Here is a 27,814-nt window from a genome sequence, read left to right on the forward strand (position 1 = left end):
AACACCGAGCGTGGGGAAAACAAACGGGTCAGAGTGCCCCCTATAGTTCGATCTCCTGCCCAATAAAAAGAAATTTCAAAAATTCTAAAATTCACGAAAAAAAAAATATGGAAAGTTTTTTTTTGTACATTTGTACACAAGAAATATAAACTTTTCATGACAAAAAAAGCATAAAAATGCAGAAAGTAAGTTCACAGTTGTGTTCTCCAGAAAATTTCAATATAGCAAAACCAAAATATATCTGCACGCATAATTTGATAATGAAATGATAGCTTCCCTGAGCTGATATTTGACAATAAAAAGTGAAGCTGAGATAAACGCGTTTGAAGTTTCGTGATGATGTTTTAAAAAATTATTTTTGAGTCTTAAACGTCAGAAATTCTTTCCACCAATGTAGGTGATGTCTTCCTCAAACTTCTGATATACTGACATTGCTTTCAGCTATTTTCATTTGTGGATGACAAGTGCTACACAGTGCAGCACACCTCACCACCATATAAAGAATAATTATTTTTGACATTGTTTGTTTGTCAGTGCACATTGACGAGACTTTGTGAGAGTGTTCTTTGTTATCCATACATGCCAAAACTTTGCAGTTCTGAATATGCATTTTTTTTTTTTAAAAAGGGTCAATTCAAGGTAGTGTCCCCCCTTATGTAACACAATGCCTACCAATTCAACATACTTTTGTTTTAAATTGTTTAGAAAGCTCCAGTGCTTGAAGTCATTTATCGTAAATTCAGAAAAATTTTGCAAGTGTGAGATAGTCTTGCCCTTTTGATGCATCCCTCAGTTCAGTCATGTGTGAAGTCTGGAATTCATCTGGATTCACCACAAGATGGTGTCGTTCTTAGTCACGAGGATGGATGGCAAGATGTTTATTTGTTCGGGAAAGCGGCGTCTAGTAGCTTATGCAGGAGCAGTCCTTGAGAGCTCTGGAATTGAAATGGATGGATGTTGGTTCCTTGCCAAAGCCTTTAGTCAATTCGTTGACTTGCCTGTCGTGGCTTGGAGTGGCATTCCAGTACAGGTGCACTTCTTTTGACAACATTCACAACAGGAATTCAAAGTTTTCTCGTTAACTTGGATTTGTTGCTGGAAGCAATAGGCTGCAGCTGGTGCTTATGAATCTGAAATGGACAAAAAATTGCTTGTAGTAGCCATCACCAGCTGTCACTTCTAGCAACAACAAAAAAATTGAGAGGACACCTAAGCACTTTGTACGAGTTGTGAGCGCGAAAGCATGAATGTCGTTCCGCTCCCTTAGTTTGTCTGCGGTGAACTGGCGTGGACAGCCACGTTTTGCTACTGTTGAGGTTGTGGCCACCGACGATATAGATGCCTCGGGCGCTGCCTGATGCGAGAGCGGTAGCAGAGCGCGCGCTGTCATGAAGCAGGCGCCAATGGTTATCTAGGAGCTGTTTTGCTCGGCCAACGAAAGAAGGGACATTTCTTTCACATTTTTTGCGGTTACAGATTCCGCTCCAAGAAATAGTTTATGTTTTCGCATTTAAGAAAAGGGTTAATTGTGCTGGGAGTTTCATTAGTTACATGCTTGCACGGCATTGAAGACAAGCTGTTACAGAAGTAAGATTTCAAAGGAAAATAATCCGGTGATCCAATTACTGCAAATTATATTGGACTGGTAGGCTTCATCTCGTGAAATTTCCGAAGTGACGCCTTTTTTGAACATAGACAATTCGAGCCGTTTTGCTCAGAGAATGGGAGCCACAAACTCTATTAATTGTGTGTCAAATTTATTGGTTATAAATTGTGCACTATATATCTACTATATATTTTATTTTTTTTGCTAAATACAAAATTTAGATTGCTTTGGGATATAAATTGGTTCAAGTACTGTCCTGTCCTCAACTCCCAAAACAAATTGTTTTGATAGAACATGTACTTCACAAAAAAACTTTCCCTGGAAAAAAAAAAATTATAAGGGTGTTCATAAACGCTATTTGGGTGTAAAAAAAAATTGTATGAGTCGATAAATGGAGTGCAATGAAACTTTTTACAAAAGAGTTTTTGAGCGGTGGATTTATCTCACTAAAATTGCAGAACTGTTTAAGGGCCACTGAAAAGAATAAAGTTTATTTTTAAACAGACTGAATGAGACATGCGTGTCAAAAAATAAATTTTACACTAAAAAAAAAAAAAAAGCTATATTTAGTCGCCTCTTTTTCACTTGTTTTCTCGGCGTTTTTGGCACGTGCAGGAGAGCTGGATCGGCTTGGCCGTCGAGTTTAGGTGGAGAGAGTGTATGACCATCTCGTTTATGTGGAAAGAGTATGACCATTCCGTGACGTCGTTAAGTTTGCGCGCAGAGTTGGAAATAAATCTCGCGCCGTCAATATTCCTCTAAAATTATTCCCGACACTTGTGTCCCGACCAGACTGTTTAAAAAAAAAAACATTTATTTTTCTTTTCAGTGGCTCTTTAAAAAAAAAAAAATGCCAGGCTGTGTTTTGGTTTTTTTTATGCAGAGTTGGGTAAAGGGCAAAAATTATGCAGTTTATCTCCCTTTTCGGATAGTGCAACATGAGGCAAAAACATGAAAGCTTCTTTGAAATGAATACCCGGCAAAAGCAGATTCAAGTGTGTGTAGCAGGCACTGTTTTTACAGTTTTCCTCCCTGTGCACAGAAGAAGAAAAAAAAAAGGGTTTTTCCAAGCTTAAACATTGTTTCCTGAAACCCACGCCTTAAAACGTGCCTGGCGCTCGACAACGCCCCGTGTATACGAGCACAATATTTGTCGCAACTCGATTCAGCAATTTTGAATATATGCTTCCATTTTGCAGTCGACGTCTCAGAATGGAAGCACGTTTCTGAATCCCAACTCAAAATGAGTCTTGCGGCATTACTATTGCGCCAATTCTTTTTTTTTTTTTTTTCTTTGTTTGGAAAGGGGGGGGGGGGGGGGGCAAGTTTATTTTGTAACAGGTCCTATCCAAGCACTAAAAAAAATGGGGGGGGGGGGGGGGGGGGGGGGGGGGGAGTTTGGTGACCCTTAATCTCACCTATGACCTCCGCCTTCAGCCGAGCGGCAAGCGACTTGCGGAAGGCCAGGTTTCCGGAGTCGTCGTTGGGTGCCTCCAGGGCAACGTCGCCCTGGAGAGCCGCCCTGGCCGCGCGAGACGAACGCGGCCGCTGGACGGTGTCCTGTTCCAGCGTGGAGCTCAGCTGCTTCTCGCGTTCGGCACGCTTCAATGCCACCAGCTTGTCCCGCTGGCTGCGCAGGTACTCCCTCCGCTGATTCACCTCCTCGCTGCTCACCGGCTGGTGTCGCGTTGCCAAGTCCTCCTGTCGACGGCGACAAAAGCTGCGTAGTCTCGGTGGCCTGTACCGTTCTCGGTAATGCCGCAACCATACTTCGGGACACTTGGGCAGAAGAGAAGGCCAAAACTGAATGCCTTATTTCACTAGGGCATGTTAACTAGTGGGCACCAGCATTTACCATCCCGAGTTTATTTTGCATATGTGCGCATGACAGCTGATTGCGTGATATTATGCTTATGGTAAGTGTTTTAAGGTTACCCTGTGTCCTCGCAAGCGGTCGCACTTTGGGCTTTCAGTGTTTCTTCCAAGCATGCACACGCATGCAGTGGAGGCATCGTTTGGGACAACGAGCTTGTAGCTTCGGCTTCACTCGCACATAGCTAGATGAGCTATAGTTTTTGCGTCAGTTTAGTGGCAGTAATGCGCTTGCCTCAACCGCGTCCCCATTTCGCAAAGTGCTGTCCAAACACTAGCATCTAATCTGCTTTTTTTGTTAATTTTCAGCGTTATTTTATCACTAACTCTCTGTCGCTGCTCCTTGTAAGTCACATTACCGCAAATTCATTCGCAAGTACAAGAGAGCTGACTATGCATCTATCAACTCTTAGCTCGAAGATTTTTGTCAATGAAAACCGGACTCTCTACAAAGATAAACTGGTCTATCTCATCAAACGCTTCATTCCACTGACCCACATTATATCTGATAACAGTAACCCTTGGTGCTATAAAACAATTCACAGTCAATCCATTAGGAAAAAAAAGAATGCGTGGGCTAAGGCTGTTAACACTCCGGCTTGTTGGGAAGCCTATTACAAATGCGCAAGGGCTTACAAATCCGCCATTACGGTAGTTATGTTAAATTCAAATTCTATAGTTCCGACTTCCCCAAGTTCTAACCATCAAACCAAAAAAGTTTTGGAAAATAATCAATCCGGCACCATCACTTCCCTTGCAATTTGCAGATAACGACGGGCTTCCGCTTTCAGATGAACACGGCGCTCTTGCTATTATCAATTTTTTCTGCTCCATCTTTTCTAACGAAAACTTGCTAGACATTCCCGACTCGCGCCAATCCTTTCACCCTCTTATGGATCCTATCTTAATTGACCGCTCTGGAGTACTTGGGGCGATTGATCAACTGAAGGTGTCCTCCAGCTCCAAGGATGAGCAAATTAAACTATTAATAAACACTAAACATATATCTTCCGCCAGGAATGGACAAAATACATGCAGATATGTATCAAAATACAAATACAAAATACTTTGTCAAAAATGTATTTAATTACAAATCTAATTACATTTCCAAAAAAGCATTTAAATACAAGATAAAAATACAACCAAATGTATTTGGTCTCCTCCAAGTACTTTTCCAAATACATTCCTCAAAATTTGCGTCGGCGACTTCAGGGCACTGGCAACGGGTTTCTGGGTATCTCATTTTAATTTTGCATCGCACACTCGGGAGTTAATGTGCGAGGCTCTAGTAACGTAATAAAAATATAATCACCAAAGAATGTAATCAGCTTGGACGTAATAGGTAAAAAAAGTACAGAGCTTCAAGCAGCTTTTTTTTTTGTCAATTACATTTTGGTATAAACCAACAAAGAGAACCAAGACGACCAAGACGCGCAGCACTAGCTAGAGAATATTTTAATGTTGCAACTCGCACCAGTTACGAAAATCTGGACAAGCCGCGCATTTAGAATGTTCCAGGCAAAAATATGGATGGAAATCAAGCTGTAAAGCATCACAAGTTGTCACAGGCACTCAATTATTTAGGCAGTCTGTCTGTGAACGTCGATTTCGTCAATGTTTTTGCTTTGGACTAGCTCCGTAATCACAAAGTTACTCAACGCTTGTGCTTGATTGGGAGACACTGCATTCAGTGCAGAACGTAGTTTTCTTTGTGCTCTGGACAGTGAAAATAAATTTGAGGGATGTATTTTTTGCCCACAAAATTGTATTTAATTACAATTGTATTTGAAATACCCACATTTTAGTATTTAAATACACACGTCAAATACATTACCTAATTTGTAATTAAATACAAATGCAAAATACACAAAGTGTTTGAAATACGTATTTTAAATACTTGTATTTGAAATACTGCCCATCCCTGTCTTCCGCCTTCCTCTGCGACATATTCTCTCAGTCTCTTAAACTCTCTGAAGTTCCATCTGATTGGAAAATCGCTAACATCATACCCGTTTATAAAACAGGCAACCGCCACCTAATCGGTAACTATCGTCCTATCACTCACCAGTGTTTCATCTAACGTCGGGGAGCATATTCTCTATTCAAACAATAAATTTTCTAGACTCTCGTAACTTCGTCATACTCGTGCGAAACTCAACTAACAGCATTTCTAACTGATGTCTACTCGAATTCCAATTCCAATGTTCAAACTGAAGTCATCTTTATTGACTTCTCCTAAGCATTTGACAAGGCCCCTCATCAATGTCTTCTAATGAAACAGATATTAACATTCACCCCCCTGTGGTCAAATGAATTTCTGAATTCCTCACTAATCGCACTCGGTATGCTGCTATTAACAAAGAAAAATCTACCACAGGTATGGTAACATCTGGCATCCTTCAGGGAACAGTTCTTGGTCCCCTTCTCTTTGTAATCTAAATTAATGATCTCCACCATGACATTTCTTCTGCAGTGTTTGTTCACTGACGACTGTGTCATATACAGACCGATTCATTCACATCACGATCAACTAATCTTGCAGAATGATCTTTCACTTATAATTCAGTGGTGTCCGAAACGGCAAATGGAATTAAACTATAATAAATGTTAATCTTGATTGTTTCCTCGGACAATGTTTGCTATTGCCTCCCCACCACACTATTCCTTGTTTCGACCATTCTCGTAAACTCCGTCCAATTTCAACGTCAGCCGGCGCACCTTACCTTTGGCCATTGATGACTGGAACGCACTACCTGATCCAACTGTTTCCATAACTGACACTAATATAAATTCGCTGAAGCCATTACCCTATTTCTTTCTAACCTACCATAACTAGATTAAGCGTTTTTGTTATTTTTTTTATGTGTTCCCTTTTTTGTATAATGCCCCTGGGTCCTAAAAAAATGATGATGAAATAGAAAGCATTGCAAACCAGTAACTTGGCAGAGGGGAACGTTTATAAGCAGGGTGGTTGTGTGGCATGAAAAGATAGCATACAAAATGTTTGGTAAATGCGGTAATTTGTCAGCGACTCTTGTCTTATGGCACACATGTTGCAACCTTCAAGCTCCAGTCGGTCTATGAAAGAATAGAGCGATAGACCACGTGCCTCAACGATTGAGGGGCGATGTTCCGTCAATTGGCCCGCCAACACTTTGGGTTCCGGATCCTCTGGCGTGTCGGCTGCAGCGGGTTCTTTGAGAGATAATTTTAGTGCCTGGAATGAATACATTAATAAACCTGATTGTGATAATCTTATTAATTTCTTTTTTTTAGATATTTTGACATTTTTGTTTTGTTCTGTGAAGGCAATTTACCGTATAATTTGCAGGGTGAAATTCTTTTTTTTTAACTAACTGGGAAGTTTAGTAGGAAAAATAACTGCTAACACATTTCTTTGCGAGTGCATATATGAGGATAACTCGTGATTCCAACTGCCAGATATTACTAGACGCTTCAACAATTTTGCATGCATCTCCTCTAAAAAAAACTTTTTTCTCTGATATTGGGATGTTATTACGATGGTTTTATAATGTAAATACCATTCAGTAAAACTATATGATAGCACAATGCCTAAAAAAAGGAAGCTAGAAAACCTATTGGCTATACTCGTTTCTTGGACAAAAATGGCACAGGATCAAACTGATACCCTTGATTTGAAAAGCCATCTTTCAATACCAGTTCACCTCCCCCAAAATTTCGTGCTAGTAGCGTGATGCGCTTTTCATGTTATGGTAGTAGCAGGAGGTGACAGTTTCCATGTCATGTTTTGAGATGTCAACTGCACCTTGTCTAGCAGTTCCTTCTCTTTGGATTTCTCAACTTCCAGCCTCTGCTTCTCCACCAGGGTGGCTTGGATCGCCTCTTCAATAAGCTTTTCTTCCATACTCTCGCTCTCCTTTGCTGCAGCCATGTCTTCCAACGATTTTCTGCAAAACAGTTTTTTTTTTTTTTTAAGAAAGGCGACTTTTCTTTTGTTGCAGTATTACTGTAACCAAAGACCTGAACAAGATATATGCAAGTCATCCTACTACAACCAGTGCAGACAAGGCTGATATATAACCCTTGCTTGCCTTGTGCGGTGCAGTGACTCTAAAGTGAGCTTTACAGCATGACTGTGTTGCATTGCACCAAAACCAGACTGACTTCTGCTGTCGTCCCTGGTATTGCAGTAAATTTAGTAATTTATTTTTAGTAAATCTCAGCAAACTAATTGTAGCATTTAGTATTCTAGTATTTTTATAATTAGTTAATTTCTGACAAAGTAAATGGGTAACAGGTGCATTAACGTAATGGTCATTGAACCCTGCACCATTTCATTAATCCCAAGAGAAGATGTCATTGTCAAACATATTGTGCTTTAATGCATGTAACTAATGTCTTTGACAGTGAGCACTCCAAATACTAATATGGCTAGATTCTGCTGCGGTCCGCTGCAAGTTAAGATCAGCAGGACAACTTCCTCCTGTAACTACCGTACCGTAACTGCGACTACCTGTAAAAGCCAGCCGATCGACAACATTGTCTCACTTGATGACGTGCGCCATGAGAGCTTCCTCGTCCTCCTTGGCATTGTCATTGTCTGACTTTTCTTCCTGGATGTCCTCATCGGCAGCCCCTTGTGGCTCCCCCTGGAAGGCGTCGGGCACAAGGCCATAGCGTTGGGCCATAATTTCGAGGGCCTGGAGTTGCAGGTCGATGTTCTTCTGGGTCATCATGCGCTTGAAGATCTCATAATCGTCTGCTGCCCACACCTGCTCGAAGAGACCCTGGAAAAGTTGTTGACTGTCCACGTAATTCGAATGCACCTGTCTTCGTAATCGGTTCACCACTGGAACAAGCCGCAAGCAAAAAGCTAGATTCTAATGTTACGGTTTATTCTGTAATCTTAACAGAACTTTGGGTGCATGCCCATAATTTTGTCTTATGATTAAATTTCAAACTCTGTAGTGGTTGAGTAGCTTTAGTGCAATGATATAGTAGTTATACGCAGGATGGTTCATTGTCTGTTGCTTGGACAGTATGCCTCATCATCTGATATAACCACCAGAAAAGAAAAAAAGGAAACTGATTGGCTGTGTACACATCAGGCAGGCCAATCAGAATCCTAGTTTCAGTCCTGGTGCTCATAGTTCTGTGGTTCGACTCTACAATTTGTATCTGTTCCCCGGACTGCCTTTGACAGTCTGTGGTGCACTGAATATTTTTTTTTAATGAATTCCCAAGTGTTGAAATAAGCCCAGCCGGCCATTTATACCTGATGGAATTTCGCAGCGATTCCTCTGTTGGCCTTGCCACAGACTTTCTCAAATTGTTCAGGCGTGATGCCCATGTCTTCCATGTGGCTGCCTAACATGAAGTCCACCTGAGAAGTTAACAGGTATGTGAAAAATGAAAGTGAGTGAAAGGATGATATGGGGGGAGAGGGTAGGTATACCTTACCAAATTTTTGTATTCATTGTGAATTTTCTTGTATTCTTCGTTGTCTGGCCCAGGTTCAAACACTGCCGTACAAGGACATACAGTAAAGTTAATACGTCACCACTACCTTTTTTTTTTTTTTTAATTTTTGCGAATAAAGCATGTAACAGCATGCGCACTCACCAATGGACTTTTGCTCGATGAATGTAATGATGGGAATATTCCACGCCGGACCCCTCAGATAACCGACGAGAGATTCGAACACCCAAGACGTCTCGTCGTCTTCGGTTGACATTTTCCACGATGGGTTGAACTTGAACCGCAGAATACCGCAAGGTATTGTTTACAAGTAGCCCTCCCGTTGCCATAGCGACGCCTTCTTTCGTTTTTAACATGATGACCTCCGTTCGGCAGCATTTGCATTACACCAGTATGCATAATTACAATAATTAAGTAGGTTAAATTATAAATACTGAATTATAAAGTTTTTGTTTCGGGCAGTCAAATAGTCTGCCCTTCATTATTTGGTTGCAAAAATAATCCAAGCAGATGGTCATTCAGCGCGGCGCTGCTAATTAAGATGGCGGCCTCCTGTTTTGTTCGCGGGATTCGATTCCTGACACGCCCGAACACCTGCGATGTAGCAGTCTTCGATCTTAATTAATAAACTTCTGGAAGCACGGACCAGCAATATGAATCGCGCCAAACGGCAACCTATTCCAGACCGTGAAAATGATCCTAGATCGCTCTCGGCGACGTCGGACGATGCTCAAGAAGCGTGCAAGTCTTCCCGGGTCCTCTGCGAGAGCGCCAGCGGCGAACCGCTCGTGTTCTGTTCCACCAACTACGGCGAAAACCTGGGCCACGAGTACGTGTTCAAGCACAAGGCATTCAACACCAAGCGTTGGATGCTCCTGACTACGTTTTTCCTGTCTTGTTTTCTCCATTACGGGCTTCATAGGAGGGTAAGCGACTTCGAACTCACCTTTGACGAATGGTGATCTTCGTTATCTGGTGATCGTTTACGGATCTGTTAGTTAGTTTTAAAACATGTGCTTATGGCTCTCCGCCTCAAGTGCGGGATTCCTGCCTTCGATAGCGCTTCGGCGTCTCGTGAGCGTCGTGAGCTTCGAGCGTGCTCGCGCTGCCGAAGCACGACGGAAGGCACCGAGCGCGTACTGGAAGCCGAACACTCGTTCACACTCTTGCAACCGAGTACGACCGAGAGAGACAAGACCGGTTTTTAATCCCCTTACAACTTCTTAGAACCGGGCGCGCTGCTGCGGAGCTGGTCCTAAGACGTCGTAAAAGGATTAAAAACTGGTCTTGTCTCTCTCGGTCGTACTCGGTTGCAAGAGTGTGAACGAGCCTTAAAGGAGACGCCCCGACGTTCTCTAATTTCATCCTGTCGACCTCCTTTACTCCTACTCCGACGCTCCGAGTTTCATACTCTGAGCGGAGCAACTAAACGACCCATGGCGTACAGGAGTGCGACACACCGAGGCTGCGTTCCATGTCTACTCGAATGGATCCGAGCATAGCCTCCTCTAACCTGACGAAACCTGGCAGATCGCCATGAGACGCGGCCGCTGAAAGCGAAAAGGTAGAGCGGCAGACAACGGATAAAAGGAGAGTCATGTAACGGGCGCCCCGCTGCGGCGAGACGCCGAAACACACATCTCCCGAGCGATGGAACATCCGCTCGTGCTCCTCGTGTTCCTCGCGCGTCCTCGCCGCTGCGAAAGCTGTGCGCTCACTACCAGCTTCCCCGAGAAATGCTCTGTGCTACCAGATCCCCGCGCTCCAAATGTGCGACCAGGCACTCTATGGCTCCATTGTCGAACTGCCAGGCTTTGTTAGTATAGAGGAGGCTATCATCCAAGTAACCCTGGCGGGTAAGTTTTCGAACGCTAGGGTACAGAACCCTTACCCTAGAGTGAGATTAAGTAAATTTTGGAACACGGCTCGAAACTATCAATGAACCCCACGAGCTCCTTCCGACCGCATGGTTATGACGAACCCGGCTTCTCCTGGATACGGGGGGCAGAAGCCGAAATTATTTCGAAGATAAATTAATTAGGCCTGTTTGTAGCGGCAGAGTCTAAAGCAAAAGAGACTGCGACGTTATGAGGTTTCTACAAACGTTTTAATATTCCTGAAAGGTTTGAAGACTTGTTTCGGTGCACATATGTGGAAAGTTACCTTGACCAATCTATTTATTGACCATGCATGCTGTTCCGATTTAAATTAAAAGCAACGTTCTTGAACCCGCTCGTCGACGCAGGAAACCCTCAAATTTGTCAGAGATTCCATGGTAAGCTACGCTGATACCGGCACACCGTCGTTCGATAGCACGTCAATTAGTTTTTAGACGTACGGTATGCATGAACAAACCTTTTCCGCAACACTTAACTGATATGTTTCAGCTTTCCAATCAAAGTATCTTGATTTGCTGGGCTAAGTAGGGCAGCGTTCCGACTGTCTTCTCATCTCAACTTTTTTGTCGCTGAGCTGTCGGCACGCTACCGTTCGATAGATGAATTCGTTTTCAAGCAAGATGCATGACCAAACCTTTCCTGCAACGCTAACTGATGTTTCGGATTACTTTATTCGCTGCGGCTGGGCTAAGCATTCTAAGCAGAGCAGCGGTCTAACTGTCTTTTCATCGCTACTTTTCAGTCGCAGAGCTATCGGCACGCTCGTTCGATAGATCAATTCGTTTTCAGGCAAGACGCACAAAGATACCTTTTCCTCAACGCTCACTGATGTTTCGACTTTCAAATTAAAGTATTTTTATTCGCTGGGCTATGCATTATAAAAGGGGCAGAGCGGTCCGAATGTCTCCTCATCTTGACAACCTTTTTGTCGCTGTGCTGTCGGCATGCTACCGTTTGATAGGAGAATTTCTTTTTTAGGCGAGATGCATGAACAAACCTTTTTCAGAATGCTAATTGCTGTCTTGGCTTGTTTTTACTGCTGGATTAAGCACTAATCAACTGAAAAAGGGCAGCGGGGCCGGTTACACCTTTCGTCTCGACTAGAGCACTATATAGCTCCTTCAGAGCAGAGTAGCGCAATCTAGAATGCCATCTCTCGGTGACTAGCGGCGAACGCCTGGGGGTTCCAGATCCAATCACAAATCTGTGGAGAGGGTGAAAAAATCATTGTTTCCTGAATATTTTGGGGATGTATGGAAAGACAATAGTTTTTGACGTAATAAAGGAACAGTTTACAATAATATGCGCTAAATTGTGTGCCATGTAACATGGTAATTTTTTTTTTTTTTTTTTAATGTTGACTGAGCGGCATATGCAGCAGACGACGCGGCGACGTTGCACCGTTCACTTGACCCGCTCCGGCCAACCCATAAAGTCTATCTCTGCTGCATAAAACAGTTGTCTGCTTCAAACGCCATTGCTTTGGAAATTGCCTTCTCAAAATTTTCACACGCATTCAATATTATGAAAACTTTGATAAAGTGTTTAGAGCTTTACCAACTTCGTGACAGACTAGTTTTGAAAAGTGTGAACTCGGCATTTATTTTTTATTCGGCCGTGCTGCGTCGATCTCCATGTGTTCTCCCATAGGGAGGGCCACCTCGTGGAACCCTGAGTACCACGTGACTCACGCCGAGCTGCTCTGTCGGCCATGTTGTCAGCAAAACATGCAAATCAAAGGATTGCGTTACTCTGCTTTGTAGGAGCTATATAGTGCTCTAGTTTCGACGGTCTCAACCACAGCCTTTGGCCAATGATGGGGAAGTATAGGAGACAAATGAGGAGGCACCATTGGCCGAAAGCGGGCTTGGTGTGTTCTAGGGCGTTTTTACAAATTCGATTGTGGCCAACCAGGAGCCGGAAATAATACCCTGGTGGTGGTCGCAAGAAACAAAATTAATAATTGCGTCGGAGTAACCCTCGGTGACTGGAAATATGGTGCAGGTGATATTTTAACCACAGTCATCCAAAATCATTGTGGAAGAGTGCGACTAGCGGAAATATCAACATAATTCGTGCGCCAAGGGCCAGAAATCTGCCATCCGAGCGTTCGCACCCTGTCCGAGCAAAACAGAGTTCGAGCGGCACATTTGTTTCTTACGTCTTTCTGCATGATCATAATCGAAACATCGCGTGCATCCGATTTGCAACCATAAAGGGTCACTACGTTTAACTCTTACGCGTTTCTTAGAACGATTAAATCTGTTTCTCGCTACCACTGCTAGAGGATTTTTTTCGGCTTCTGGCTGGCCAAGAGAGCCCGCCAAGCCCTCTTTCTGCGTCTGTTGCACGCCCTGGCTCTGCCTGCGCCTCCCATTGACCAAACTCTCTGTATACACGGCTCTGGTCTCAACAACAGCGCAGCCATCTTGTTTGTTTACCTGACATCACGAAGCGCGAGGAAGTCACTTGCGCTTCGAGAAATTCTCAGTGCACAAAAAGGGTGCTCGAGTGCCAGTCTCTGGTGCCACTCCTGTCCGTTTAGTGAAAGGAGCGCCAAACTTTCTTGCTCTCGAGCATGGACTTAACGCGGCCAATAACTCTAGAAAAGATACACGTGCAGTCCGTGGCCGGATAAAGGGCCGCGTATGACCTTAACAAATTTATTACACTCGGGTGTTTTAACCAGCTATGATCAGTCCTTTTAACCGGTCCCAGGTTGGGTGTGCATTTATCTTAGATTGAGTGTATAGTTGAGTGTATAGAAACTATGTGAGATGTTCCTCAAACAGTGGGCTCAGTCATCAACATTATATATTCTTGCGGCGCAAGTGAGCGGGTACTCCCAAACAGTTTTTTCAAACGTCGGGGTAATATGTCGTTTGGCTCGCAGGACGTGGACTTCCTCGGCGTGTTCCTGGTCGTTCTCTTGTTGCTCTTGGTGGCCAAACTTCACCGTCGGGTCAAGGAAGGCAAGTGGGATTTTGTGTTGCGTCTTTTCTGGCGGCACAACATTATTTTTGCTAATTCAAAATGACTAGCGATGTCTAGCAAGCTTCCATCACCAAATTGGTCATCCCAGATACCAACATATTTTCTGGAGGCACAACATTCTTTTTGCTGATTCAGAATTACTAGCGAGTGCTAGCAAGCTTAGTGCATCACCAAATTGGTCATCCCAATGACGCACATGTTTGTTTTTGCTTCTGCCCCAGAATCTCTCCTGGTGATGCAGTCGTTGGGATTGCAGACGACGACCACCTTCGTCACAGGGCGGAGGGTGTCGAGATTCATCAACAAGGAGTTCATCGAAGACGTCATCATATCAGAAGCCATCACGGTGGTAAGCCTTGCCCACCTCCGTCTTCGCTGCCTTGCCAACATTCTGAGCGCGTCGCTTCATTGTCTTCTTGCAGCAGAGCGTCATTTTCTACCTGGTCGTCCTGCTTCACGACAAGGTGGGCACAAACTCTGCACCATCTTTGGTGCCTCTCTTTCACGTGAGTATCGCTCTTCAAATTGCACTATAATTGCAAGGATTGGCTGGGATAACTTGTGGCATCCACTATGGTCCATCGTATGGTGAAATGCTTCTCCTCAAGGCAGTCGTGCTTGTAGAGAAAAACAACAGATGTGCTTGCCACGTGAAGATATATTTTTCTTCTTTCATCGCATAAATATGGTATGCAGGCCGTGTTGTCTTTTAGCGTGTTGTTCTCACAAATGTTTTAGACGGCAAAGACACCAGCATTCTGGGACAGTAAGTATGGCAGAAGTGTCTTTGCAGCCATCTAATGGAGGTCAGGCTGTTTTTTGTTTTACGTTTTAGTCTCTGGTTGGACTGGCAATGCACAGCACCTAACTGCATCAAGATGTTGTAGGCAGATTGCTGATATGTCAGTGAGAATGCTTCCACACATGCCTCTGCCACAGATTACTCATGTAATGCAATGTAGATTATGCAAACTCCTGCAAAATCTAGAAAGCTGAAATGAATTTTGAGTAATGCCAAAAGCAGTGTTGGGTAAAGTACTTCTAAAAAATTCTTGAAGTAAAGTATAGAGTAAATCAGAGCTTATTTCCTTCAAGTAAGTGCAAAGTTCACAGGCCAAAATGTACTTGAAGTAAAACACTATAAATATGATGTACTTTCAAAGTAAATTACAAGTATACTTTTAATACAATCTTTCATGATGCCTTTTCATTCCTTTACACCAGTGGTTCTCAAACATTGATGTTTCGCAGACCTCTTGTGGATCGGTGAACACGATGGAGGTCCCCGTTTGTGGAGATGGGAAGGGAAAGGTGTAGGTTAATTATGATAATTTAATTAATAAATATAACTAAGGGCTAGTGTGAAGTAGACTTCTCTGAATGGCATACACGCGAGAGAACTTGCCCGAAAATTGGAATGCTTCTTCTCAATCTGCAAAAAGACAACTTCTATTGCCGGGTTTCGCAGAGCCCTTGAATGCCTTTGAGGACCCCCATTTGAGAACCATTCCCCTAAACAATGTGTGTGTGTTTTTTATTTGTGTTTTTTTTTTTAGGGCATAGCCTCCTTCATTTTGAAATGCCTGCCCAAAGGCATCAGAATTGCTGTCTGCTCTTTACTTTTCTCTCTCGCTATTTTGGCAAGTGTCTCCGCGAGGGGGCGTCACCAGCCCGGGGTGGCTGGATAGGCGCGGTGGCGTAGCATGGCTTGACGGCTTGGCTAGCTTAATAATGGGCCAAGGCATAGCAAGGCCTGCGTGATGCTGTCTTCCCGTTAAGACATTGACGTTTTCTACGTGGTTTGACACGGTGCCATGGCATACTGTTGTGTGTGGAAAGGTAAGTCCGATGCCAAGCAGAAAGTTCAAGGCGTCTAGTTTCACGAGATTCCGGGTGACAACGCGCTAAAGGAGACGTGAATGAAAGCAATCGCCAGGAAGGACTAGCTGCCAAACACGTGTCGCGGCGGTGTGTTTTTTGCAGCCGACACTTCCAGGGCACTGACTATAAGGAAGAATGCAAGACGCAGAAGCCTGCATTTTAATTTTTTCTGAAAGTAAAGTTATGGCATGAACAAACGGTTTTTCTGAGTCCTCATTGATTTCAGAATGTATCAAACTAAGTAATTTGTTAGCAGAGAATGGATGAAAAGGCATCAAAATCATCTAATGGGCTGGTTGTTGAACACTATAGAATAAAAATACCGCAAAAGATAGGGACAGAGGGCAAGCACTTGTTTTTTTCCCTCTTCTTGTCCTCTGCACTTTTTTTATCCTATAGCAAGGTTGTATGCAAGTATTTGAGAAGGGCACCTTGTGCACACCTCGGACCGGCAGCCGACATTTCGCCAAGAGGCTTGGATCAGCTGCTGTTTTAAGGTTTATTAGGGATTTTGTTCTCAGGTTCATACAGTGTGCGCGCGAGTGATCTCCACCGGGACATATTTCTGTTCCAGGTCTGAAGGGCGGAGACGTGATAAAATGCTTAAAATCATGTCCGGGATAGTCACCTAACCGAGCTAAATTAGCATTTGATACTGTTATTGCACTTTTGCATGAATATCGCAGGTTTTAAACGCATCATGAATCACTCTTTTTGAACCCGGCAGTGTGCGGCACTACGCACTGTGGCCGTGGCGCCATCTGCTCCGTCCAGGGCGGGTGGCGCCTAGTAGTGGCACGCTTTGAAACTAGCCCTGACATCGCCAAAGACTGGCGTGTTGCGCGGTTGACCGGGCATTCCAGTATAAAGGACGCTATGTTTAGGGATAATCGTGGGTGCATCAGTCATTTTCGGAAATGACAGCAAATTTTGGATAAAGTCGAGTGGCTTCAGAGTTGAAAAAACAGGGTTGAAAAAACAAATTTAACGAGACCAAATTTATTCGAAAATGGGAGTTGTACTCTCCTAGGAAAGTATCAGAAAAATTACTTTAACTTAGGTACAAGTCAAGTACATACTCAGAGAATGTACCTCAAGTAAAGTACAAGTATCCTTTAAATACAATGTACTTAAAGTACTCCCCAACACTGGCCAGAAGTATGCTTTGTTTTTTGAGCATTTTCGTTTTGTGAACATGTCAGTGTACCTTTTCCGTAATTCATTTGGCAATGGTGCACGTAATTTGGCATTTTCAGAACACTCTTCCAAGACTAAGTGCCCTGCAAGCAGTTTATCGGGGCATACAAGAAAGTGGCTGGACATGAGGAATCATCAAAAGCAATGGACATGAAAAAGGTGTCTCGCCGTATATCAGGTCATTCTTTCTTTGTCGAAGTTGTAAACTGTCTTACCTTACATATCTTAATTTATCCTTGGGATCAGAATCATCATGTGTATTCTGGTTGTGCTTCGAGTCATGGACTTAAATGTGTGTACCTGCAAGTTTGCCTGTTTAGATAAATTTGCATTAATCATTGGTTGCTTCATTTACTTCTCATTGCTGCAAATTACTTAGGATGTTGACAGAATCTTGCCAGTATTTTAGGGAAATGACTGCACCAAGTGCTGCCTTCTTTTAGCCCTCGGTTGTGTGGATGCTGTCATTAAAGTGAGCAATCGGTCACCTTTTTTTTGAAGGTTCCAATGATCTATAGTTTTCCGTGTTACTGTTTTTGCCTGTTTTAGGGCTGAAGCTTCTCTTTAGCTTATGTAAAGGCCCGTTCACACTCTTGCGACCGAGTATGACTGAGAGAGACGAGATCTCTTACAACTTCTTAAATGTTTCTAGAATGAGGGAACACACTGACATTGTGGCGCCATCTATGCGGTGACCCTAGAACTGCATTTCACAAAAGCGAAGGTTTTGCGGGATTTCCGAGGTCAAATGTGCGTAATACCCATAGAAAGGGTCGTTTATAACATTGACAAAAGCTTTTCGAGCCAAAAAAAAAAAGGATATTGCGCGAGAAATAAAAAAAAATATGCCGGACCGCCGAGTTTACACTGCTTCCCAATAGATGGCGCCAGTGTGTTCTCTGGTTTAAGAAGTTTTAAGGAACCCAGGTTTAAGAGGTCGCAAGCAGTCGCAAGAGTGTGAACGGGCCTTTACCTGACTTTAGTACCCGAGTTTTTAGGGTTTTAGTTGTTTATAGACATGCAGATATTTTTTTTGGTGCTTGTATGGTGCTTGTTTGTGTCACAAAAATGTATGATTCTGTCTTGCCTCATAGGGGTTTGTGAAACTAAAGCTTTATTTTTACCTGCTTGGGATAGCGAGCATAAAGCTTAAAATTGTATTAAATAGACAATGAATAAATAAGGCTGTATAATGTCTTCTTGTACTGTGGTGCGTTCTTGCCTTACGAAAACCACTTGGAAATGTAGCTGAACGGTGCTGACAGCATTCTGAAAAGAGGAGTAATGTTTTGTTAACATGGACATCCTCTGAAAAAGAAGTTTTTGAATGTCTTAATTTAAATTGTTCGTAGACTGTCGCTACTTACGTTTTAAGTCTGCGATAGCCTGAACAGGATTTTATGTACATTCCTTTTTTTACTGGAACAGACAGGCTGTGTTTTTGTTTTATTGATACTATATTGCATTAAAATATTTTATCCCTTCTCTAATCTTACGTTGTGCGGATGTTCATTGGGGAAACAAGCAACATTTTTACTCCACGTACTCAACATTAGTTGCCACATCATCACAATAATTATAACTATAGTTTTCGGCCTTGAGACAAATGTTAAGTTTGCGATACAGAAATGCATCAAAACTAGCATCAAGAAATGCAAATTTGGAAAACACATTTTTTTATGTGGAGCATCACACTATTTTTAAAAGACTCCCCTGTGCAAAACTTGCTGACGATTCAGGGACAAGCAATCAAATCTGGCCGAAAATGGTGGAATGTTGGACAACCAAATACTAGATGGCTGTAAGGTGTGTGATATCCCTCGTAGAGACTTTAAATACGCAATTCGGTACACTTGTACCGGTCTTTGACACGGCTATGAAAAACCTTTTGCGGAGCCTCATTGATACAATGTGACGGTCAGCTACGAGATGCCTACGATACATCTCAAGTCTTTTAGGGCCAAATGCGAAGATGTCGGCAGGACATCTTGCCAAGACATTTGTTTGAACGACTTTCCGGTAGTTCAGTGAGACACATTGACAAGAAACGAATAAGTCTGCTATTAACCTTTTGAGTGCCACGCCTGAGTATACACTCGTGCACTCTCCCGGGGTTATAGCTCCAGTGTGCTTCCTGCCGCTCCCAGCTGGGTCATAAATTTCTTTTACGTGTAACGCCACATACAAGAAAGCAAAGAAAACAATGTTTTTATCTGTGTCTCTTTTTGACGGCATATCAAATTTTTGTTCCTACGCCCTTTATGTTTTCGTATGCTCCCTCATTGTTACAGAATGGCTAATGTATGCCGTTCAGCCTTGTGCTTTGTGGTGGACGCTCAGATCTAGAAAATGCTAATAAACTTCGTACTCGGACGACTGGGAAAACAAAGTGGACGCAGTTCCAAAACAAAAAAATGATGTCGAGTAAGGCTGCTCGAAAGAATGGCCTCGAGGTGCATAGCATCATGTCTCGAAAAGTACAATGCAAGGAAAATGCTCCTAGGTTGAAAGCATGCTAAACATCAATCAACCTTTGGCCGATAGAGCAATCTGTCTTCGATAAATAAATTTTCTTCACAAAGCATGCTACAGTGCACAAAGCAAGTCATAAGGCGGGAATCGGGGGAGCATTTTTTTTTGGCCGCAGTAAATGCACTTGTTTGGAGACGCGTACCAAGCACCGTACTCGAAGGGTTAAACAGACGATGGATCCAAGTACCTTCCCACGAAGCCGAGAAGACCGCGGCTGGGTCCATTCCCGCCGTGTGGTGGAAACTCGGTGAACTTGACGGCGCCAACGGGGTTTGGCGCCATCGCGAGGGCGCTCCCATCCAGGATGATGATGGTGCTGTGGTTGCCAGCCCCCTCGGAGGCTGAGAGTCTGTTGATCTTTCGGCAGACTACATCTGGCACGTTGTGGCTTGTGATGGTGAATCTCTGTTCGACGTCGCTCCGTCTCTGCTCGAAAGTACACGTGCCTGGTTTTGGATCCGGTTTTCGTCACGACTATCGAGCACTGTTTCTGGTGTCCCTTCGATGCTGTAAAATGCCTAGTTTCGGCGAGCTCCCTAGAGTCGGCCGTTTCGTGGATTCGCGAGTCACGAAACTTCTGGTTACAACCGGAAGCTCGAAGTTCTCTGGAAGTCAGAATCTTCGTGGGCCACAAAGACACTGATTGCTGCCAACTTGTGGGGAAACCACTTGGGGGAAGTCATGCAAATAAAACAACTTTGCTGTTCTTAAGGAATTCTCATTGCTTTCCCAGATTAACAATTAGTCTCAGGTGGCTATTCCTTCCTCTTAGCTCTCCATCTTAAAGCGTTAGCTCATTCGGTAAACTCTAATCGAGAGATGGTTTGCAAACTTTACAAGCCTTACGAGATGTTTGGGCCATGCAAGTTAAACTTAGTGTAAATCGAAGCAGTCTGCTAGATTTTTCAGGTTCAACTGGACCTACAAGAAGTAGTATTCATTTGCTTTTACTTCGCGATTCAGCTCATGCCGGCAGTGAGTGTTTACCAGATTCATTTTGATACCTTCGAAATTGCTGCTCTCAGCAGGCGACAATTTTCTTTACCCATTACTTGACCCGATGACAACTGAACACACCAGCCGTGTTCCAAAATTTAATTTATTTACTCCAGGGTAATGGTTTTGTACCTTGGCTTGCCAAAGCCTACCCACGTCCAGCATTTCTCAGTCTGTGTTGTCACGTGAATCTGATGCATTTGGGTAAGATTTGGAACACAGCCCCATGTACATGGCTCGCGCGTGACGTCATCGTTCCATGCTGGTGGTCATACCCACTTGTTCTTGCCGGTAAAAACAAGTTCGGTGGAGCGAAATGTTTGCTGCGGTAGGTATGTGCTTGGCAGCAGGGCCACCACAATTGCAGCTGCCTTTATGTCTGTGCAAGCTATGTGTATATACAGCCCCGGGCACCGGTGCATGTAGGTCGTCTGATGGTTAAGCTCTGCTAATGCATGCCCAGAGTTGCCAGATTGGTGTCTTTTAACAAAGCATGCTTTCCACCCGCAATGGTCGGACTAGGTTTTGAAGCATGGTTACTTCCAAACATTCGTACGCCGTGCTGTGCACTTACGAGCCTCCTGATGCACTCTTGTACCGCAAAGGGCAGCTCGAGCTCTTCGTCTGTTCTCTGCCTCTTCGGAACTAGGGAAAGGCACTGGCTCGGTGTGTCCCAGTGTTTCCTCGCAGATCTCTTGGTTCTTTGGGGCGTGGGCTCAAGGGCACCATCGCTCGAGGAGCTGTCTGCGTTGCACGTTTCTTTTTGTCAGTTTCGGTCTTGCGCATGTCTGACAAGTAGCCAGCTAATACACTTACCTGCGCTGTAGCTCACTTTTGGTGGCTTTGTCCACTTTTTGTATAAATGGAGGCCAAACTGCAGGTGGTGCAGCTTGTATGTCTGGTTCCCTCTCTGGAAATGCATCTGCTGGTTCAGCCTCCAGGGGCTAGGGTCTTGAGGTGTGTTGGACACTCGTCAAGGATTGAGGGTGGAAGGTGTTTGCACTTTGTGTTTGAGCAAGGTGTGCACATATAAAGACAAAAATATTTAATGTGAGTTATTATGTGTGAATTGTGAAGTGTATGGGTGTCTGAAATAACGAGGCTCGATCTAAAATGGGCCGTAAAAATTGTCGCCTTTACGTAGCAATCTAAACTTTTCGTCAAAGGTGTAATTCACAGGTTGTTTTATCTTGTAAAATTACAAAGCGTAGCTCCCTTTCTATAAAAAAATGAGGCAAGAAAACTTGCCAGGGTCAACGGTGGACGGCGACGCAGACGATTGGGTCGAGTGGCGGAGCGCGTTTGGCGCTCATATTGATAGATGGCATCGGAAGCAGCGTCGGAAGCTGTAGCTGTAGCTGACCAGCGATAGAAAGCAAATGACATGCAGACGCAATCCGTTGGCAGCGAGAGTGCCATCGTTATGCAACCGCGTTTTTTTTTTGTTTTTTTTTACAGCAGAGCTATTAAAGGGATACTTCAACGAAATTTGAAATATTCCCGTCGTGTTCAAAAATAAGTTGAATATGATCCACAATATCCGTAAATGACAATCACACGTTTGTATTTTGAGCCTGGTGGCTGTATTTTTCGTTCTAAACGGCCCACTCTGGCAAGCGCTCGGAGAAGGCCCAGCGGAGACCACGTGACATTCAACGCAATCGTGACGTAGGTCGTCTCAAGACGAGCAAAGCTACGGCGAGGCTGAAGTCGAGAGGATGGCCTAGTTGTTCCAGCCACCGAAGCGGCTGCTTTTGTACGAATTTTGAGTGACGGGTTAATCTTCTATAATCTTGTAGGGGGTCAATAGCGACTTCTGCGACACACAAAAGGCATTCTCGGGAAGAGGGGAGTTCCTCCTGCCCCTCTTCTCTCGTCGTGGCCGGAGACGAGACAACCTCCGTCACTAGCTGTCAAGGTTGCTAGACAAGCATTACAAGCGAGGCGTTAGCGACATCCACCAGGTGCTCTTTGCTAATCGTTTAATTTGTTTTAAAATTCTTTTTCGTGACTTTTTTAACAAGATATTGGTGTGTTCGATGTGATGCTGCTTTTTTGAACACATATAGACCAAAAAATGAGCGCCGAAATTTCATTGTAGTATCCCTTTAAGGGCTAGTTTCCCCAGTATCGTTACCGCCAGCAAACAAATGATGACACAAAACTCTGGACAGCTACCGCTGTCGCTCATAGATGACGGCAACCTTTTTTTTTTTTTTTTTTTTCACAGAAGGGAAGCTACGCTTTGTAATTTTACAAGATAAAGCCGACCTGTCAAATACACATTTGACGAAAAGTTTAGATAGCCACGTGCAGGCGCCGATTTTTACGGCTCATTTTAGATCGATCCTCGTTATTTCAGACATCTTTTCCATTTTACATATTTCTATTTTAGGGCATTCCTTATCAAATAGACACAGCTCTACTATGTTCACCCCTAAGCCGATAGTGCTGTAGCTGCGGGCTTGTTGGACTAGTATGTCTATCTTTCACCACGTGATCGCGCTACCGACCACTCTGTGCCCACGCGCGGAGAGAGGGGTCAGGTGTTGAAAGGAAGGTGGCTGATTGGTCCGCGGAGCAAAGTGCTGGTTACAGTTTGGTCCACGCAATAAAAAACGAACAGAGTGATTTATGAAGGAAGGGCATGAGCGAAACAAAACAGTACGCAGAAAGGGATACGAATCTCTACAATACATAAGTCGGTAGAAACTTTTGGAAGGATGGGTCCTGTGCGCGCCATCTTTACCACAGCTTGTATGGTATCCTGTGGAAATAATAAAGACTCTGTATCCGCACGCTTAAAATCCAGAAATAAATTCGAGCACACGAACGCGCTACGAGATTACGAACCAGCATTTCATGGCGCGGTAGTTTCGAGGATTCCGTTGGCCTGTATCGGGAGGGGTAGCGAAAACATTTTAGGAAAAAACGCTACTGGAATCTCGGTTGTAAACTCCTACGTACCAGACAAACTTCAACTTGTACACGACGTTATCATGCCAGCATAACTTGTACTCGGCATTCATGGCTGATTTTCGTCTCTCTGAAAACGGTCGGCTTCAGCTGCTCCGTTAGCAGACGACATCTGACGCGCTCGCCGCAGGCTTCGCATGTGCTGGATATATGTGTTAATCGCCATACTCATTTTTTTTTTTTGTGTGTGTGTGTGTGTGTGTGTGTGTTAGACAGTAGCTTGCGCCATCTATCCCTCATATTTTTTTTTTTGTGTGACTTGTGGGGGGGAAAAAAAAAACTGACGTCACTTTTGTTTTTTATTGTTTTGCTTGTTTTTGCTTTTTTTAGCGTTTAAGTGCCGCCCGAAAATGTTAAGCACAAGTCACGCTCATAAAGCGTGCTCTACAGGAGCGAGCAGCAGGTTTTCTTGTGTATGTTTATGCCACAGAGTGGCGCTGTGGAGGCGCGCGATCTCTGTTTTACGAAGTTGCACGTTCTCGAACATTGGGATTATTATTTAAAATAAATTTGATTTCTTCTCGAGTGACGGGAACAACGTTCTCGAGTAGCGGCAATAACATAGAAATCACTGCCCCAAAGCCAAAGGAACGTCGCAGGCGCGTTCTAAATGTTTTGGCTAGGTGGCGCAAACTACCGCCCACTATGAAGAGTACAGCTGTTAGCATCTGGCATCTATCCATCTAGCTAGTCGTTCTTGTTTTTCTTGTTATTGTTACTGTTGAAACGATGGCTGCGGGGCCTGTGAAGTCCGCGATAAAATTTACGAAAGTGTTTGACGAATCGAAGGGTCGTTTTCTGCTTGTTTTGCTCGTGAGGTCCGACGACACGAGGCTTACAAGCCTGAAGTTTTTTCTGACGGATGGAAATGACGTTTGGCAAACGGAAACGTCTTTTGAAGAACTGTGCGGTTCGCTCAGTGGTCGTCAAGACGACAACATGAAACACTTGACGTAAGTGTCCATCAAAACAAATAGACATGTAGAAATACCCTTGTGGGTCTGCCTACATGTGACCACACATTTTGTGAGCTAACGTTACGTCAACAGCCACTATTGTGCCCTGTACCAATCGGCGCTCACTCTGCATCCACTGCGATGTACGAAAAGAGCGCGTAGCCAATGACAGGCGGCCAATATCGTGTTGGTCGCTGTGGTTGGCTCTCCGAGTACTCCGTGGAGGGACGTTTGTTTACTAAAGTGTCGTCGTAAGTCGTAACGTATGAGGACAATGTGTATCAAGTAGCACAGGAAGGCAGTGTGTGTCGTGACAAAGCAGCCTCTTTATTTAATTAATTGCGGTAATTGCCACAATAAACACTGCCAATCATAAAGAACAAAAAAAAAAAAAAAAAGAGAGCGTAGCAGGTTTCAAGCACCTTATCATTACTTCACAGCCAGTGAGATCGCGATTTAGCCAGTAAGAATGGCAAAGTGACTTGTTAAAAAAAACAAAAAAAAAACAGGAAACGAGGTGTATACAGTAAGCCGAACCCCGGATTTCTTAAGCCGTGGCAGAGTCCTTCAATACTGCAGACTCTGGCTGCAGTAACGCCGCTAATACATCGTGCAAAAGATAGTCTGCTGCAGACACTGTGTGAGGCGTGTTTCTACCTTGGATGATGATCCTGTTGCACTGATCATACAAAAAGCTGCCTGTAGACGTGTTTGACTCATACGTGCCCGTGCATGAAGCAGACGTGCTTCGAACGTATATGAGGTGTGTCTGCATATAATTCCGTCACCACGTTCGCAGCAAGCTCCTTGTCATGCGTTGGACGTACGAGCGCTATGACCACACCCGCGCTTTTGATTCTCTTCGACAGCAAACGAATCGGCAGTTCTCGGCTGGAGTATTTTGAGGAGACGTGGACGCTCTTCTTCTCGGTCCCCGGAAAGACGAGCAGCCTGCGGTTTGCGGCCGACACCAGCAGACCGCTGTCCATCGCGCGCCTCGAGCTGATGATTTCGTTGGCGGACGCCAGCGAATGGACGGTCCAGCCAGAACCGGATGCACTGCCATCTCTGATTTTGCGCAAGAAGAAGGCGCACAACGTCTTGACAATAGACAAGGAGGGCATGAGCCTAGTTAACCCGAGGAGCAAGAAAATACCCAAGAGCAGGGGCATCGAATTTGACTGACACATAGGAATGGCAGACGGATTTCGATGGATTTACTATGGCAGACTCATTTCGAGACTCCTGGCAGCATTTTGAGTTTGAGACTCTCCTCGCGGTGGAAGCCATTCACTAGGGTCGCTTGCAATGTCACTGCAGTGTTCTCTCTTTTTCGGTAAGAGGGCATTTCACTGTTAACACTTCGTTATAGCTTTATTTATGAATGTTTATGCAATATTTATTCAATTTAATTGAAAGGTCTGGGCATTCTCGCTCTTATTTCATGGCGTGACAATTCTTTTCTTTTTTTTTAATATATTAATGAATTTTAAAAATGTGATTTGATAACCATGCAGTGCATTTGTTACAAAAAATGCTTGTCTCATTTTAATGTTTTTTTTTCTATAATTATTTAGATAATAAAATGTTTTTAGCTCAAGATTCGTTGGCATACTAAGGCAAGGTTGTATAATTGTCAGAGGAAAGAAGGCTTTTTGGCACAGCTTTCGTCTAGGCCTCCAATTATTTTAAATGAAAGTAAACTTGTTAGTGTTACACAATTTGTGTAACCTCATCACTAAACAGAATCCAACATGCTTTAGATAAGCTATGGTAGAGCATCCTAGGACATGATTGAATATGGTCCGGTGGTCTTCAAAATGAATAATTAGAATGTAGGTTTCTAAACAGCACTAGCAAAATATGGTTGAAATTTTTTTAATCTAATGATTCCTACCAATCAGATTGGCAAAAGGTTTGTTGCAGCAGTGTGTGATTCTAGGTCGTTGTGCTGCAACATTTCTTATCAAATCAAAATGCATTTAATGTAGTGACCTTGTAGTGACCTTTGAGCCAACAGGGCTTTCAATCCTCTAATATGACAGACAGTGGTGTCACAGGTCATGACCGATGGAACGGCACAATGACTCGGCATAATGGTAAGCTTGCTCCGATGGCTTTATTGAGATGCTTTGATCGACAAAGGCGCAGCATAATGGAAGACAGAAGATTTGCAACTGCAAAAGCTGATCCCTGTGAACTGCGCGAGGCTCTGCTATGCAAAATGGTGTAACTTTTCTGTGGAAAGTTCCTCACTTAAGATGATGATCCGAATCTGGCAGATGTAGAGAAGGCGTGACCTCTCGTAATCCATGTGCATAATGTAAAAGGTTAAAAAACAAACATGTTTGTTTGCATGTGGAACTTGTGCATATACACTGCATTTTAGACATTGGACTAATCACATCCAAAGTGGGTTTGTGCCGGTATGCAAGATTACAAGAAAGTGGAAAATAATGATTCTGGAATCACATATTACCAGGATCATATGAAAACAACTGATTCAGAGTGCTGTTATCTGTTTTGTCCCACCTAACACTATATGCTGCGTGTCACCCGCTATTAAACACGACCAGCACTAATAAGGCATCGTAATATCGAAATATAAATTTGGCGACCAATTCTACGATCACTGTGGCACTTCACATAGCTTCTATTTTGTTTCATCTGACATGATATTTACATTTTATGTTCAGTTTGTGGGCCCAGGTGAATATAGTGAAACAACAACAAAAAAGTCGAAACATCTTCAATATGATGATGTATACAATCATTTACACTACTACTCAAGTCATGAGTCTAAAACAATTGGTAAGAGCTAAAAAAAGTGTTAGTGTGTGATAAAACTAAAACAGTTGGTGTCTGCGTGAAGCTTTTGGCGGCAAATTTTGCGGCGATTTCGCTCAAAAAGCGGCAACTTGATGCAGAGGAGGTATCGCAACGTTTGCCTCCAGAAACTTGTCCCTCTGACTGCTGGTTGGCTTGGATGGCAGGCTGCAGCCCTCGAAGCTCACCTAGAATATAATTGGAGGCCTTAATTGTATTCCTGAATAATGTATTGTTAAAAGCCTAAAACTCCCCGCCCCCCCCCCCCCCCCCCCCCCCCAAACACACACAAAGAAAAAAAATTCTTCCGGTGTTGTAAAGGTAAAGACCGACGACTAGTTCGCGCTTTCCACTTTTCCCTCGCTTCCTCCTCTCCCCCCTTCTGCACTGTCCACCGTTGCATGTTTCCTCCTCCCCCATGGCGAGAAGGATATTCTGCCTTGCAGAAGACACGCTTTCTTTGTGCACAGCATTTGCTGGACTTGAAGCAGAGGTTTTCCACCGCTTTTAATCTGCCCTAAAACTTTTTTTTTTTTTCTTTGAAAAGGGGGTTGGGGGCTCGGGGAGTCGTTTCCGCTCTCTTCCTCGAATAAAGCCTTGGAGCGTGCTCATGATGTGGG

The 27,814-nt window shown here is 43.7% G+C and overlaps 5 protein-coding genes across 8 annotated transcripts in view; 2 read left to right on the top strand and 3 right to left on the bottom strand.

Annotated features, from left to right (window-relative positions):
* Positions 1-675: 675 nt before the first annotated feature.
* LOC8044012 (cilia- and flagella-associated protein 36) lies at positions 676-10,027 on the bottom strand. 4 transcript variants are annotated; one of them, XR_005798122.2, is made up of 9 exons: positions 9,083-9,287; positions 8,921-8,982; positions 8,736-8,843; positions 8,009-8,247; positions 7,266-7,407; positions 6,588-6,695; positions 3,025-3,307; positions 999-1,130; positions 676-935 (listed from the first exon to the last, which is right to left on the bottom strand). XR_005798122.2 is itself a non-coding variant. In XM_042288466.1 (9 exons), exons 2-9 carry the CDS (start codon positions 9,192-9,194, stop codon positions 1,123-1,125), a joined length of 1,062 nt encoding a protein of 353 aa, XP_042144400.1. In that variant the 5' UTR covers positions 9,195-9,212; positions 9,885-10,027; the 3' UTR covers positions 676-1,122. The 4 variants fall into 4 exon arrangements, 3 of the variants coding, with proteins under 3 accessions (XP_042144400.1, XP_029849639.1, XP_029849641.1); XM_042288466.1 differs by adding an exon at positions 9,885-10,027 and having other exon boundaries at positions 676-1,130; positions 9,083-9,212; XM_029993779.4 differs by having other exon boundaries at positions 676-1,130.
* Positions 9,475-17,482, top strand: LOC8044011 (phosphatidylinositol N-acetylglucosaminyltransferase subunit H). Its single transcript, XM_002416514.3, has 5 exons — positions 9,475-9,864; positions 13,730-13,808; positions 14,052-14,179; positions 14,253-14,336; positions 16,968-17,482. Exons 1-5 carry the CDS (start codon positions 9,592-9,594, stop codon positions 17,034-17,036), a joined length of 633 nt encoding a protein of 210 aa, XP_002416559.3. The 5' UTR covers positions 9,475-9,591; the 3' UTR covers positions 17,037-17,482.
* Positions 17,483-18,005: 523 nt separating this feature from the next.
* LOC115331646 lies at positions 18,006-23,523 on the bottom strand. The gene is made up of 7 exons (XM_029993782.3): positions 23,404-23,523; positions 23,290-23,329; positions 23,119-23,203; positions 21,253-21,387; positions 21,011-21,180; positions 19,628-19,866; positions 18,006-18,177 (listed from the first exon to the last, which is right to left on the bottom strand). Exons 1-7 carry the CDS (start codon positions 23,463-23,465, stop codon positions 18,132-18,134), a joined length of 777 nt encoding a protein of 258 aa, XP_029849642.2. The 5' UTR covers positions 23,466-23,523; the 3' UTR covers positions 18,006-18,131.
* A 588-nt stretch (positions 23,524-24,111) lies between these two features.
* LOC115331644 lies at positions 24,112-26,858 on the top strand. The gene is made up of 2 exons (XM_029993778.3): positions 24,112-24,365; positions 25,238-26,858. Exons 1-2 carry the CDS (start codon positions 24,142-24,144, stop codon positions 25,551-25,553), a joined length of 540 nt encoding a protein of 179 aa, XP_029849638.2. The 5' UTR covers positions 24,112-24,141; the 3' UTR covers positions 25,554-26,858.
* A 413-nt stretch (positions 26,859-27,271) lies between these two features.
* The window catches only part of LOC8044010, a gene marked incomplete in the record, with an annotated part of 6,075 nt that continues 5,532 nt past the window's right edge, over positions 27,272-27,814 (bottom strand). Inside the window, 1 exon segment of the mRNA XM_042288467.1 lies at positions 27,272-27,383. Coding sequence (XP_042144401.1) covers positions 27,272-27,383 — 112 coding nt within the window.

The sequence above is a fragment of the Ixodes scapularis genome, unplaced genomic scaffold (assembly GCF_016920785.2).
Source record: "Ixodes scapularis isolate PalLabHiFi unplaced genomic scaffold, ASM1692078v2 PGA_scaffold10__122_contigs__length_95168666, whole genome shotgun sequence".
Classification (NCBI taxonomy): Eukaryota; Metazoa; Arthropoda; class Arachnida; order Ixodida; family Ixodidae; genus Ixodes; species Ixodes scapularis.

Excerpts from the sequence above, each read along its gene's own strand:
- LOC115331646 (XM_029993782.3), bottom strand. The coding sequence starts at position 23,465 with ATGAATGCCGAGTACAAGTTATGCTGGCATGATAACGTCGTGTACAAG. Across the intron at positions 23,330-23,403 it reads TACAAGTTGAAGTTTGTCTG|GCCAACGGAATCCTCGAAAC; the intron begins GTACGTAGGAGT and ends CTCCCGATACAG. Across the intron at positions 18,178-19,627 it reads CTTCTCGGCTTCGTGGGAAG|AATGCTGTCAGCACCGTTCA; the intron begins GTACTTGGATCC and ends TCCTCTTTTCAG.
- LOC8044011 (XM_002416514.3), top strand. The coding sequence starts at position 9,592 with ATGAATCGCGCCAAACGGCAACCTATTCCAGACCGTGAAAATGATCCT. Across the intron at positions 13,809-14,051 it reads TCACCGTCGGGTCAAGGAAG|AATCTCTCCTGGTGATGCAG; the intron begins GCAAGTGGGATT and ends CTTCTGCCCCAG. Across the intron at positions 14,180-14,252 it reads TATCAGAAGCCATCACGGTG|CAGAGCGTCATTTTCTACCT; the intron begins GTAAGCCTTGCC and ends GTCTTCTTGCAG.
- LOC115331644 (XM_029993778.3), top strand. The coding sequence starts at position 24,142 with ATGGCTGCGGGGCCTGTGAAGTCCGCGATAAAATTTACGAAAGTGTTT. Across the intron at positions 24,366-25,237 it reads GACAACATGAAACACTTGAC|CAAACGAATCGGCAGTTCTC; the intron begins GTAAGTGTCCAT and ends TCTCTTCGACAG.
- LOC8044012 (XM_042288466.1), bottom strand. The coding sequence starts at position 9,194 with ATGTCAACCGAAGACGACGAGACGTCTTGGGTGTTCGAATCTCTCGTC. Across the intron at positions 8,248-8,735 it reads TCGCTGCGAAATTCCATCAG|GGTCTCTTCGAGCAGGTGTG; the intron begins GTATAAATGGCC and ends CAACTTTTCCAG. Across the intron at positions 6,696-7,265 it reads AGAAGGAACTGCTAGACAAG|GCACTAAAATTATCTCTCAA; the intron begins GTGCAGTTGACA and ends TATTCATTCCAG.